General features: G+C 40.2%; 1 protein-coding gene across 2 annotated transcripts in view; it reads right to left on the minus strand.

Annotated features, from left to right (window-relative positions):
- KDM1A (lysine demethylase 1A) overlaps positions 1-14,043 on the minus strand; it is a 47,228-nt gene that overhangs the window by 22,203 nt on the left and 10,982 nt on the right. For both annotated transcript variants that reach the window (XM_064471121.1, XM_064471122.1), the window contains 6 exons: positions 12,842-12,975; positions 9,923-10,001; positions 8,847-8,939; positions 7,978-8,084; positions 5,945-6,026; positions 3,997-4,091 (listed from right to left, as the gene is read on the minus strand). In XM_064471121.1, coding sequence (XP_064327191.1) covers positions 3,997-4,091; positions 5,945-6,026; positions 7,978-8,084; positions 8,847-8,939; positions 9,923-10,001; positions 12,842-12,975 — 590 coding nt within the window. The remainder of the gene's footprint in view (positions 1-3,996; positions 4,092-5,944; positions 6,027-7,977; positions 8,085-8,846; positions 8,940-9,922; positions 10,002-12,841; positions 12,976-14,043) is intronic.

Consider the following 14,043-nt stretch of genomic DNA (forward strand, 5'->3'; position numbering starts at 1 on the left):
TTAGCCTTTGCATTCCTGTACCACAAGTGAATGCTAGGATCTGCTTTAACAGCGTGGGTAGGTACTACTGTGCCCTTTCAATTTTTTTAATCATTAAAAAGGAACAGCTGGAAATGAAAAGGCATGACCTAAATGAGTTGGTTTCTAGGTCACCTCCTTACAGTCAATCCATGGAGAAGTGATTCTGTCACTGAAGAGAGGGCCCTGGGGATGAACAGGATGCTGCTGCAGCTTCTGGCTTAAGTAAAACACCTGTCTCTGTAGGCCAGACCCTGGTACACATCCTCAGTAGAAGTCTCAGTGGAAAACAGAGGACCTGCTACTACTAAGCACTGCCTTAGGACTGAACAGAGGCTCTCCAGAGCCTCAGGGCAGACTCCACTAAATGATTAGATTTCTAAGATCTTTTCTGAATGAAGAGGTATAGGATAGCTCTCCTGAAGGTTGAAAAATTAAAATTAGAGCCCCAGTTTCAAGAAACTGATGGTAATCACTTTTATCATTTAAGCTTTGTCTTCCAAGTTCCAGCTTAAGCATCTATTATTACACCACAAGTCATCTGTGAGGAATGAAGAAGCATTGCCTAAGCATGCGGAGATGGCGTTAGGAAAACCAGAAGTCAGCCAGAGTTGAAACTGAGATGCTGGACATAAAGATGGCAACATACACAGCAGTAGCAAAAAAGTAAGGATAGTGCAGGCTGCAGAGCTGCTGCTGAACCTAGAGGCAATGGATATGGAAAAAGCTAAAGCACCGAATTCCTCTTTGCCTCCCCAGTCTCTTCTCCTCTCACTGTAATCTCAACACGTTGGGGTAACTGGCTCACACACACCTCAGGAAATTCAAAGGCAAAGCCTTGAAACTGTGATGGAATACCCCCATTCATCAGGACCGGCTGAGGCCTGACTGTTGGGTGTCAGCTCTGAAGAGAAGGATGTGAGGATCCTGGTGGACAACAAATTGAAGATGGCATAACAAAATGCACAATTCCCCAGCAACGTGGAGTTAGGATGAAGAAAGGGAAGAGAAATGACATTTTGACGTCATGCTGCCTACCTTTTCACGGCTGGCATCAACACCTCGTTCAGAAGCTTGGGCAGCTGTGCAGGCAGGGAAACTTCCCAAAGACTATTCAGACCTCCTGAATCAGTAAATTTTTTGGAGGAAACCAACTCACCACAAAGAAAGGATTTGAAACTTGTAACCGATATGCAAAGGGCTTGCATCCTATATGCAAATATATCCTATATTTGGTTCCATCTTCACTTCTTCAGAGACAAGTCTTTCTTAATTATGTAACACCATGGCAAAGACTAAAATAATAACCACTTTAGAGGAGTGCTAATTGGAGGTATAAAACTGCTCAGTCTTGGGTCATCATACAGTTGTGAGCAGCAAGAGAGATTTATGCCTTCAGTGCAGAGCTTAACAATGAGGATGTAAACTCAGCATGTAACTCTTATGTACTTTGCTCTTCAGTAAAATGCAGATAGTGGAGAAAAAAAAGCATAGATAGACCAGCAGGAACAGTTAATCACTGAAAAGATACTTGTGTAGATGTGGGAAACCGTCAACACAGCAGCCAAGGCATGAAGGATATCTGAAGTAGCACCTTGACAGTGTTGTTTCAACAATCACAGTAGAAACAAGTATAACATAAGTAGCCTGACAGCTGTTTCAGGATAAGCTTTATACAGTGGGGTGAAAATCAAAGTAGTAAGATGTGAGAACATTGCAGAAATAGATAATGAGCATTTAATTTTTAGCAGTGCTAATAATCAAAGGAAAAAGTATGGCAACATTAAAAAAGGAAAAGAAAGGATTAATAAAGTAACTGCCTTGGTGGAAGTACCACCATGGAGTATATTTAGGAAAAACAAGACAGACAAAATGAGCAGTACATGTCAAAACCCACTGCTTTCAAGGTACAACCGCACCACATCTGAGCAAGCAAATTCAAATTTTCTTCCTAGAGCTTCCATGTTCATTTACTTGCTCTTTATCATATGAAGTAACACCCTTTAATGTTTAGATGGTCATGAGCTACAGGCAATAGAGAGAGATGATCACAGATAGACGCACAGATACTGAATGTCACTTAATCAAGATTATATTGGCATTTGTGGTATCTGGGTGATAGAAGACTAAAATATTGGTCATTACTCACACCACAAATTCTCTTCCTAATTATCTGTCATTATTAACTATCTAATTTGAAGCCATTTATAGCCAAACGTTCCAGAAGCTATACACGACAGACATGCTAGGAAACAAGCAGCACACAGAGAATTTAGTTATTTTCAAACCAAGGAAGAGCACTCTGGTTCATTACGGAGTTACCAACACAACACTCAACACAAGGAAGTGATAAAATTCAGTCTGGAAAACATATCCAGTTACACATATCAAGCTTTATTTGCAACAGTAAGGTGACAAATTTTGTGATGTGCCTTTTTAAAATATGACTAGTGTTATAACCTTCCTGTCGTTACACTAACAAATGCACAGATCTAAACAGGTGCTATTCCTTGCTGCAGCAACCATCTTCAAGCACAGGGAGGTGATGTTACCTGTCGTGCAAGGTTAGCCAAAGGTGCAGTAAGAACCTTTTCTGTGCTCAGGGATTCTTCCCTACCCCAGTCCTTGGCAGCATGCCGCCACACGGCCGGTGTCCATCCTGACTGGGTCTCCCAGGATAAATGGCATTTGAATGCAGTACAGGAAAGGCTACAGAGTAATCGTAAGGAATATTCCCTTTCAAACAAACAACCCATTTGCACTGGCTTCTTCTGTAAGAGCCTATCTAATGAGCAAGGGGAATTCCTGGACCACAGGATGCTGGAGCTGCATGTGCCTGAGCGGCTTAGCTGCATGTAAATGACCTAGTGTACCGTGAACAGAAAGGAGTGGGCTACAGAAAGGAAAGCTGCGTGGCCAAGTTGCAGGCATCATGGTGCTTACAGAGACAATAACAGCATGGTCTAACACTCAAAGTAGCTGAACTGTGTGTTTTATTGGGTGGTGTTAACAGAGGGAGTCTGCTCAAATTGCACAGGGATACATCCACCCCACTGTGAGATACTGAAGCATGACTCGGGCAGATACTGAAAACAGCTGGGAGAGGGGGAACATGCAGTGCAGAGGCAAGCATGTTACATACAGGACTGGCTACACAACACGGGAGCAGACTGACTGCAAGAACTCTCTACAATGCCTTGGTAGTTTTCCCTGAGTTCACTGAAATACCATATTCACTCATGTGCAGTAGGAAAAGCTGCAGGTGCCAGGTTACACCAGGTTTATGCCAAAGGTCACTCTTTCAGGCCTCTAGCAAGAGGCCCAGTGTCCTCATCTGTCTTCTTTCTGAAGTTACTCCCAGTATCACGTTTTAAGATTCAGGAGGTAGGAACACTTCCAGTCAATACATGTGTAAAATTCAGCAGTAACACAGGACCCATCATTTCTACCTCTAACAGCACTCCTTGACACTACAGCGGAAAGAAATAAAGCTAAATATGTTTGTGAATCTCAGCTCTAGAATATTATTGCTGAACTGTTGCACACATCCAACCAGCTGGCATCGGTCAGTCAATTCTTTAAAAAGCAACAGATAAGTACAACAGCCAGAATGAGCTTATTCCAGGGAAAAGGAGTAGCAGCAGCAGTAACAACAAAAGCTAGAGTGCCAGCACAGCAAACAATTGTTTCAAAGAGTGAGACTGCTCAAGAAAAACAGTAATGAATTTGGGAGAGCAAACAGGAACTTAGCTTCCACAAAACCTCTGAAATTTCAAGTCATATGGAAAGAACCAATTTTAGAAGAACAGGCACAGATATGCTGGATTATTACTGTACTGCCTAAAAATGGACACTCACTGTCATCAATCCTCTCCCTCTTCCAGGAAGCTATCTCCTGCTAGACCAACAGCCTGGTAGCATATACACTTGAGATACTATTTCTTTTTAAAAGGTTCATGAAAACAGTATCAGACTTACAGCTTGTCCGTTTGCTTCATAAAGCGGGCATTTTTGTTTGATCTTAGCCAATTCCATATTCACTTGTTTGCTGACCACAGCCATTGGATTTCCTCCTGAAAAACATTTTGTATATTTAACAGAGTACTCCTGCAGAGTTTGTCTGTAATGAAATAAAAATTCCACAGTTAAAGCTATTTCAGAGACTAAACACACTAACTCCAGTGCAAAATGCATTCCAGTGGAGCAGTGTAACACTGCCAAAGGTCTACTCTTCACAGCAACTCTTGCAACAAGGTCATGAAAAAAAACCCCAAAAAACAAAAAAAACCCCCATGCAACCTCCCCACTAACATCTTAAGGATGTTATGTAAAAAGGGCTCATTACAAAAGCAGAGTCCTAGGGTGGCAGCAGCCTTAGTATGATTGAGAGTTTATAGCTTTAAACATATCTTCAAAATGTTTGCAAACAGAGCGTTTGAAAAGCCAAGGAAAGCTCCCACAGCTGCACACCAACATCAGGAGCTTTTCAAAGTGTGGTGACATGGAGATGGAACCCAATTAGTTCAGTCCCTAAAAACCTAGTGGAACTCCAACAAGTGACACTAGTGAGTACAATCTATGAAGACGAACCATGCACACCAACTGTGCCTGGGAGATGCGTAACTGAACAGGTTAGAAAACAACCTCGGAGATTCCTTGTAGAAACAGGAGACAGGCAGAAAGCATCGACTTTAAGCATACAGAGTGACTGAACATCAAAGCCTCTCTGTAAGTAGAGCAGAGGAAAAGAACGTGCACAACAGAAAATGGCACAGAGGAGAGGCAACATGGAATTAATCCAGAAAATTAACTTTGGAAAAGTATATCATATCTAGCTTCCTAATGTTCTCTGATTCTGTGATCCAATCAAACCCAGAGCCTTAGTTCAAAATAGAGGGGGGAGTTCAGCCACCCTAATACCTTCCTGTCTTTAGAGAGGTGACTGAACCAGCAGAGCAGAGCTTTGAAGTAGGTCTATGTAAGTTCATGTTTGAAGTTCAACAGTGGACTAAAAATTTTAGTTCTTCCATGGTTTACTTCTTAACAGAGTAGCCCGTATCAACAACCGATGCCACCCCATAAACCAGCATTAAATAGGAAGAAATATGGCATGTTTGCCATTATTTTTACAACTGTTTTTGAAATCACTTAGAGAAAGGACTTTTGGGGTTTAAATCCTGACTTGAAGAAGGGCTTTCTCTTTAGAATGGCTCTGCCCTTCACTCCCTGTCCTGCCCTTTTTCTCCTGTGTAAATAAAAAAACACATAGTCCATCTCTTCGGGATCTCTCCCATCTTTTAACTTTGCTACTTATTTACTCTTATTTACTTTGCTCTTACCTACTCCACTAATCACCTCACTACATTCCTACTTCTCCATGTTCAACTTCAGCTTATACTTTGGAAGATCCAAGGGAACAAGTAAGAGAGTTACCAAGAAAATCAGTCCGTGGACCTGAGCTCAGAGGCCACTGGCACCTGGGTAAAGCAGCTTCAGAAAGACTTGCTCAGCAAATGCAGTGACCCCAGTGCAAATACCGCCTTAAAGGAACTGGGCAAAGGAACAGACACACAAAAGGGCAGCATGCCAAAGAAAAAGCAAAAAATTCCACTAAGCACAGGCAAACTGTAAAAGAGCAGAGCTACAACAGTTTGATGATGTGACAAGAACCTGTTTGACTTCAGTGACCAAGGAGAGCTATGGCACCAACAAAACCCCCAGCTTTTAGCATGGGCTGCCATCTGTTCTGCAGATTCACTGATGAAAAATCCTAACTGCCAAAGAGGCTGAATTAGAACATCTACTTTTTAACAGTTAAAAATACCCAATTATTTTGGCCACAAAAGGAACTAGCATAAGGTTTCAGATTTTTAACATCTTGTCCCACAATCTTCCTCCCTGCTCCTTTTTATTTTGAAAAACTCACCAAGTCCTGTTACCACCATTGCTCCTAGATCAGCAACATAGTTCCCTTTGCGAAAGGTAGCAACTCTTCCTCCTACTCGGTCCTTTTAAAAGCACAATATATTAAACCTCGTAACATTCGGCAATACATCTCGCAAATATAATCATGGAAACTTCTACAGAACATGGTATAAGTATTCTCTTATCCAAAGGTTCAATAAATAGAACGTACATTTGTCCAAGAACCTCTGCAAATGAACACTTGACGTCAATTAATTTGCCTAAGTTAAGGAATAAAATGTTATGTTGCATTTAAAAGAAAAAAAGATGTCTAACCTGATTTGACTAGATTTAACTATATCTACAGTAAGATCTACTGTGACTCTAAAATCAATCTTTCACTGTCCATGGGTAGCTTAAGTTATGTACTAGACTCCCTCCTCCCACTTCCTACCCCAAAATCTAATAGCTATATAGGAAATGATTCAGCTGTGCTTAAGAAAACTAAATTTAGGGTTAGAAAAACCATCAGCCAATTATTCTTATCTGTTCTCCGCAGAAGAGCCAGCTGTCGGTCAAGAAGATAACCACAAATCAACAGCCCATTTTAGAGGCAGAAAAAAAAGTTTTGATTCTTGACACATAATACTGACTTGAGGATGACACTTATTCTCCTACCACTTTAAACTTAACACAGGAAAAATAAGCCACCTGTCCTTATTCTCAGTCCAGCTAGCAGGATGATATCAGAGAGAAATACCAACTACAATTGGGCAAAGATCCCAAACAGCTACCATTCCATATAAAAATGTTTGATTTTTAGTAATTAAATCAGCAATTCAGAAGCATGTAAACTAATAGTCTAAAAGTTACAGAAAATGAGTGGAAATCACTGAATCACTGAAAACATAATGCAAGAGAACACCAGACAGCCTTAAAAAAATACAGACTACTCAAGAGAGATGCAGCTGTCTAAAGAAAAATGACTGAAAAATATCGTGCATTATTTTTAAACAGCCTCTTGCCAGGTCTACATACTGCTGTAACACAGATGCATAGAACAAAAGCCAGACTACAGCACGGATGTCTCTCTTCCAGCTTCAAAAAAAGCCCCATAAAACCAACATCAAACCAAAACAAACCAAACAAACCCCACAATACATTCAGGTGAGCAAGAGACCCCTGAACAATTTGATTGTTGTGCTCTCCTTTGCTCTAGTGGTATGGAAGCCGTGAAGCGCAGAGCCAGCAGCTCTTGCTCCCTAGCAACAAGAGCGGTAGCTGGCAAAATTCAAAGCCTGAAATATTGCTCAAATAAAAAACTTAAGCAGATTATTTTAATCTGTGCTAGAAAAGTGTCAGAAGTAAATATAGAAACAAAATGAAGTCGGGAAGTAAAACATAAGATAAATTCCAATTTAATTGGTCAATGGATTTATTATTTTAAATGACTATCAAGCTGTTCCCAATTGATTAGATAATATGAAAAAAAAACCACTTAAAAAAAGGGGGATTCCACTTAGGGCTGGACATAATGGAATAACTTATACCTGGAAGAACAATCAGCTAGTTTACACACCACAAATCGTACTCTGTATAACATTAAGGCCTCTGTTAAGCACACAGTAATAAACAAGAATTAATGTAAACTGTAAAGGTGCAAGAAAAATATCCTGCCTGACATTGTATGGCATCCAAAGAATGATTCTGTTTAGTGGGTAAGCTCTTGAAATACAGACTTGCATTCTGCTGTCTAGTGAAAAATTAGTTCCTCCTCATAAAAGGAGGGAGATTCCGCCTGTTGCTGGTCTAAGCATATGACACGAGCACCTGACTGAACAGCCCTCTCCTGAGAAAGCATCAGCCAACTCCAGTGAGAACAGGCACACTTGTTCCCTAGTGAGACACGTTTAGTACTCAGCAATACACCCTGGCTGACTGTGCCCACACACAAGCTTACCCGTCTTGGGCATGTTGCTGGGATACTCACGCAGTACTGAATGGCGTTACTGGTTAAGTTTCCATATAGAAGTAGAATAGCACAGAAATTCATACCCTGGCTTCCAGAACTGTAACATCCATTCCAAAACTCTGCAATTGGCGAGCTGCTGCCAATCCAGAGACTCCGGAACCAATAATGATCACCTTTCCGGTCTTCTTGGCTAAAGAAAGGGAAGAATAAGCTACAGGCTCTATACGTGCATTACTACATTGTAATCGGTCACGTTAAAGTTGCAATTAAGGGATACCAAGAACAAAAAGCAGCTTCCCTCTCATCGGTAGTTCTGACAGATCAAACCCTTTAACAAAACAAATAGCCACAAAAAGACAACCGATGTAATTATGTACGTAATATGGTAACAGTAAAACACTTCAAAATTTTTCTTAGCGAGAGAGTTACAAGAAACATACACCAGTAGTGCAATCTGTGACAAGGAAGGAAACAGGAGGAAAAATACTTCTGAAGGACAATTGTTTGAAGAAACTGATTCTTATTAATTACTGTGGGACAAAGCAACATAGTTTTCTTTCTTTCTGCCCCAGAAAAATAAAACCTAGACAGGACAGACAAGTTCAGCACTTGTAAAATCCAAGCATCACATAAGCACATAACAGATGTAAGTACAATATTGTGTTTGTCTTTTGTTATTCGCATGAGGAACAAGGATAACTCATTAAACAGTGTCACCCACCGAATTATCTACAGAAGATTCACATTTTCCCTCTCAGAGGGATTTACTTAAACACATGGCTTCTCCATGACAGAGTAAAAACCATTAACATCTGCGGCCAGATGGCTTTTCAGCCTTTTTTTATTTTCTCAGCACCACAACCCTAAAAAAAGGCACTCAAAAATTTGTCCTAACGAAATCACAGAACAATAGAACAAAACTCCAATTAGAAACAATTTTCAAGTTTCTTACTTGGAAGGGGCTTCACTCTCTTGTAGATACCAAAGTTGATTAGACCGTGCCGCTCCAGATAGCTGTGTACCCTGTGAACGAGCACCGTATCACCTAAAAAATGTAACGTTTTTAAATTATTCTGTATGTTCGGCAGCACGTATGTACTGCAAACGTAGTCATAAGCAAACCCATCACAGCAGCAACCCAGCAAAGTCACACTGAACATGTCCCTTTCTGCACCTGCCCTGCTGAAGAATCCATCCTGTTGAAGAAGGCTGAGGTTAAAGTCTTCTGGAAACCACTAGCTGTTTCCCATGCTGCACTGCAGCTTTGAATGCTGCCTGAAAAGCTGCACAGGACATTAAATGCTTCTATTTACTAGAGTGGAAGGACACCTTTTCTGAAACCGACTGCTGAAATCCAGATATCTTTACACAGAACCGTAATGTGGTTTACCAGTATTAAGCCAACCCATTACCGGAGCACTGAATTCTCATTTCTCTTTTCACAAACACAATAATTCACTGTTTTGCAATACTTGACAGTGTATCTGCATTCACATCAGCATTATTTTCTTTGATTACTTTATGTCTCCCCTCCACCCCTTGCCAGTTTATTGGGATCTTTCTTTTGGGATGGGTGGAATGGCATACATTTGCAAGCAGTAACTCCTTGCTCTTTTACTGCCTTCTTTCATCACGGCCAGTCTGTTCAAGTCATATGAAACTTTTTAATACCTCCCAGAAACCTTATGGTTAAGAAAATCTCACAGCTGCAAACCACCATGAAGTTATGGCAAACCTTAAAAGCTGCCTGTGAATTCACTCGTAGGAACCTTCTGTAACAACCCATATTTTACCAGCTTTTCTGAATTCTGCTAGGGATGTATTTCTTTACCAGACAAATGAACACTAACAAACCTGAAATATGAGCATACTGCAATATCCTGTGCACGAACGCTCACAGAGCTCCACTAAGAAAAGGACCCATCTGAAGTCCTCTCTTCAATCTGAGCAGCTTTTCCCCAACCAAAACTGGAAAAGAACAGCAATGGTAGGTACAGCATGGTGTTGGCAGTAAAAGACTTGACTTACTATTATAAGGTGCTTCCAATTGTTGGATAGTTGCTTCAAATGTCAACTGAATCTTTGGATTATCCAACCAGAGCTGCAGCTGTATTTAAACAAAAAAAAGACACATTATGTTAAGCAATACAAAAGAGGTGTTTCCATGTGCATGTTTGTTACCAAATACTGTTAGGAGATGGAACCCTTGAACAAGTCGAACTTTGGCAGTGCTATCCATGCTGCAGCAAACCCCACCTTCCAGTGTTCTTTAAGGTGCAATACAGTCCATTTTAAATTCCTACGCCACTTCCGATAAGGGTGCACGTGGTCCTGTGCCCCCTGCTCTGGGTGTGCCTGCTCAAGCAGGGGGTCGGATGAGATGATCTCCAGAGGTCCCTTCCACCCCCCACCAGTCTGGGATTCTGTGAAATGCATCAAGTCAGCAATCTCCTAATCACACATACAAGAAAACATACACTGAAAGAACAAAAGCTACAAAATGGAAGCACCAGAATGCTTATATGCACAGCCTTCCTTCCACCTGCATGGCAAGTGTAACGTGTGTGATGTTTTAATTGGGCGTGCAACGTCAGCCAGCACCTGACTTTTCAGCATCAAATTTCACATTATTTTTGTAAAAGCTACAAAAGTACTTGTCATCTGATGAAGTTTATCTCAGACCTTTAATCAGCCTAATCCATCTCCACTGATGTAAGACACTACCATGGACTACATTGGCCATGTTTACACAAGAAGGAACAAGAGGACAGTTACAGTTCAAAAACCAAGCAGGAAGAGCTGTCTGTGAAATATTAATTATGTCACTTCATGCTAGGAGAAAAGCATGGAATAATAGAGTCACAACTCGTTTCCCAGCAGAACTCCTACTTCATGGCATGGATGGCAAGAGTTAATAAATAACATTTTACTGTTCAGTACCTAGATCTAGGTCATACACAGCATCTCCACACCACTCTGCATTCCAGAATTAGACATTTATTTGGGTGTTTCCCTGCAATTGCACCACTGAATTTCACAGCTCCGTACAGATACAAATTCAAGTGGAAGTCATACAAGTATAATGAACAGGAAAGATTAAGAAAGACTCTCCATATCATTTGGGAGGCCATTTTGAGGCAAATTTCATCTTTAGCATAGTACTTTCTTCTATTCGTTTCCCAAGTAGTTTTTAACAATGTTCTTTCTGATCATTTCTGAGTGTGGAGCTAACCATTTCATAGTACTACATGCCATAATGGTAAGATTCCTTCTCAGCTGAAGAGTGCAAAGCCCATTGTCTGTATTTTTATAAATAATCTCTATGTATGTATATATACAATTGCTTCCATTATTCACATTAGTTTACTTTTATTTAAAATTTATTTAATCTGCTATGTTATCACCCAGTTACTCGTAAGAGTCTTCATCTTTTGTAGTCCTAATTTTACTATCAAGTAACAGTATGTGCAGCAAATGCCCATTTCTTTACAAATCCTGATTTTTAGACCCTCTACGAATACACAGAACAGTGTGGCCTTAAAAGATTTTAAAGGCTTCAAACCACAGCTGCCCTGTACTGACACAATACCTCATTTATCCTACATTCCTCCCTAGCAAATGGCGACCGAAGACCAACAATGCAGCTTTTCTAGCGCAGCCCTGCAAATACCCTTGCCAAGCATGCCTTTAAATCCCAGTCATTTATTAGTTTCAGTGGAAGGCTCTCCTGTGTTTGTAAAAGGATTACTCACTCTACATTTGGAGCAAACTGGTTTTCAAACTCTTTGGCTTGCCTTGGTCTGTTTTTGCGCATCTCGTGACTTCCCAAAAGTTACAACTTAGGTTAATTAGAGGGAGATTTCACAGGAATAGCAGAAATCTCACTCTTAGCATAAAGATATCCACTATGCATAGATTTCAAACAATTTCTTTAAGTTAAGCACTGGGTGCCACCATGGTTAATACACTGTGATGCCCCTTGATCATCTTAAGTCTGAAAAAAACCCCAAATGGTGCATACGGCTTTTTCTCTCTTAACTAGGGTAACAAAACAATTTTCAAAATATTTCTTGCTTTCCTACGTTAATCTTGCTAACACTACTTAAGTTTTCTAAAATGCTCTTTTCAAAGTAGAGGAGAATGCCCTGAACCCTGTTTGTGTGCTGAGGAACTTAAAAGCATTGTCACAATTTAAAAGCTTCATCTGCAGAACACAATGCTGCTGTGTAAGTTTTATCAAGGTTTAAACTTCAGGCACGCTTGCCTGAACTCAAATGAATGAGCTCTCCAATGGCTTATTCGAACATTGCCCCTTCTTTCTACACAAGTTGCATGGAAGTTTTGAATTGGGCAGAAATGCTACAAACATTCAGAAGCAGAGTTTCACTTCTTTTACACTTTGTTTTTATGAAAACAAAGCTGGCAAAGTAACTATTCTGATCTGAAAATAAGCCACATGACCGGCTTGATGTCTCAGTGTTACAGCAACTGAACACTAAGCAAAGTGAAAAAAAAATAAAAGGCAAGAGGTTTGCCATGTTCTAAGCAACAATTTATTTTATTGAATATTACTGAAACATTCTAGAGAGACTTCTTTAAGCTGAAATCAAGTAATAGAACATTTGCACCAGCTTTCTGTTTGTTTACTTTTTAAAAGCTGTATTAGCTGAATCATGTACTTTTGATGGTTGTTATGACCATGTTTTGGACGTTGTAAATATACTACAGATTCTTTACACTGCCTCACAGTATTGCCTCAATCAAGAACTGCTTAACACCTTCCTTAGTAGCTGAGAGCATGGCAAGATGCCAGAAACAAAACTCCACCACCCCCCCCAAAAAAATAAATAATCTACCAACAGTTAGACGTGGTAACTGACAAAAGGTCTTTGCAAGGTACAACAATGTCCTACCCTTTTTTCATCAATACTTTTACAATAAACTTACGGTGCGGTTCCTGATGTACAGAAACACCTTCTGAGTCTGCTGTGGCCCACTGATTATATCAGGGAAGCAGGCAGCTTCTTGAGATGTCATACGGTCATGTGGAAGTCTACTCTGGAAAGCTGCACCCTCCACACCTACAACAGAAAGACAAGTTGTCTACAGGCACTGCAAAAGGAACTGCTAAATAGGTATTTTGACACTACCCTTCCTAGCCAATGCATTTATCCTTGAGGCGATATGGTGGCCAATTTCATGTCATGCCTTCATTTAGTCCTTTTATTTATTTCTGCAAGACATGCAGGTTCCCCAAGTCAACAGTTCTTTGAATTACAGGTATCTTCTAGGGTTAATGAAAAAGCTGTACTACAGGGGAAAAAAAACAAACAAACAAAAAAAACCCCAAACCTGAAAAATATGGGGGGCATGGCATATATCAATATAATATATAGTGTAACATATATATAAAATATAATATCAATAAAACATAACTGCTTTAGATGCCATCTTTCATTTGTGTGGTTTCCAGTTTCTACCAGAGCATGAGTAACATTTTGGAACCCATTCAAAGCCAGACTGTCTCTAAGATACAAGCACAAGGCCTACAGTCCCCTCTCACCTGCTTTCAAGGTTTCATTTGCACTGAAATACTCAAGCTAGAGGAACCCAGCTAAACCTCTCCTTATGCATGTTTTACATTTTCACAACAGGCAGTGCAATGAAATACAAGCCTACTTGTGCTTTTCCTGTGTCCCCTCCCCAAGCCCTGCCTATTATCAACAACTACAGACTTCTGACTTTTCCTTTTAAATGCTCCACATGTAAAAGACTAACATTGAACACACACAGGAGACATCTTCTCTTGGAAAGACTTCATTCATAAAGACACCTGTAATTCTACCATTTCAAACGCTGTCAATGAAATAATCACTCTCATCTGAATGTTAAACTTTTTATGTAAAGTAATAAACTAAGCTGCATAAAGTGCTACAGCATGAGTACAAAAAGCGAATCTTGCAGGCACAGTGAGCAAAATGAAATACTCAGACGTGAAATACAGCAAGAACAATATCAATCTTGTATGTCCTAGGAAGTGACTTAAGATCAGGACAGAGGTGAGGACGTTCAATCTGGAAAGATACAAGCCAATACATCCCAAGGGGAAAAAACCCCACATGTGATGCAGTAAGATTAGGATCATTTGC

The sequence above is a fragment of the Phalacrocorax carbo genome, chromosome 22 (genome assembly GCF_963921805.1).
Source record: "Phalacrocorax carbo chromosome 22, bPhaCar2.1, whole genome shotgun sequence".
NCBI classification, from domain to species: domain Eukaryota; kingdom Metazoa; phylum Chordata; class Aves; order Suliformes; family Phalacrocoracidae; genus Phalacrocorax; species Phalacrocorax carbo.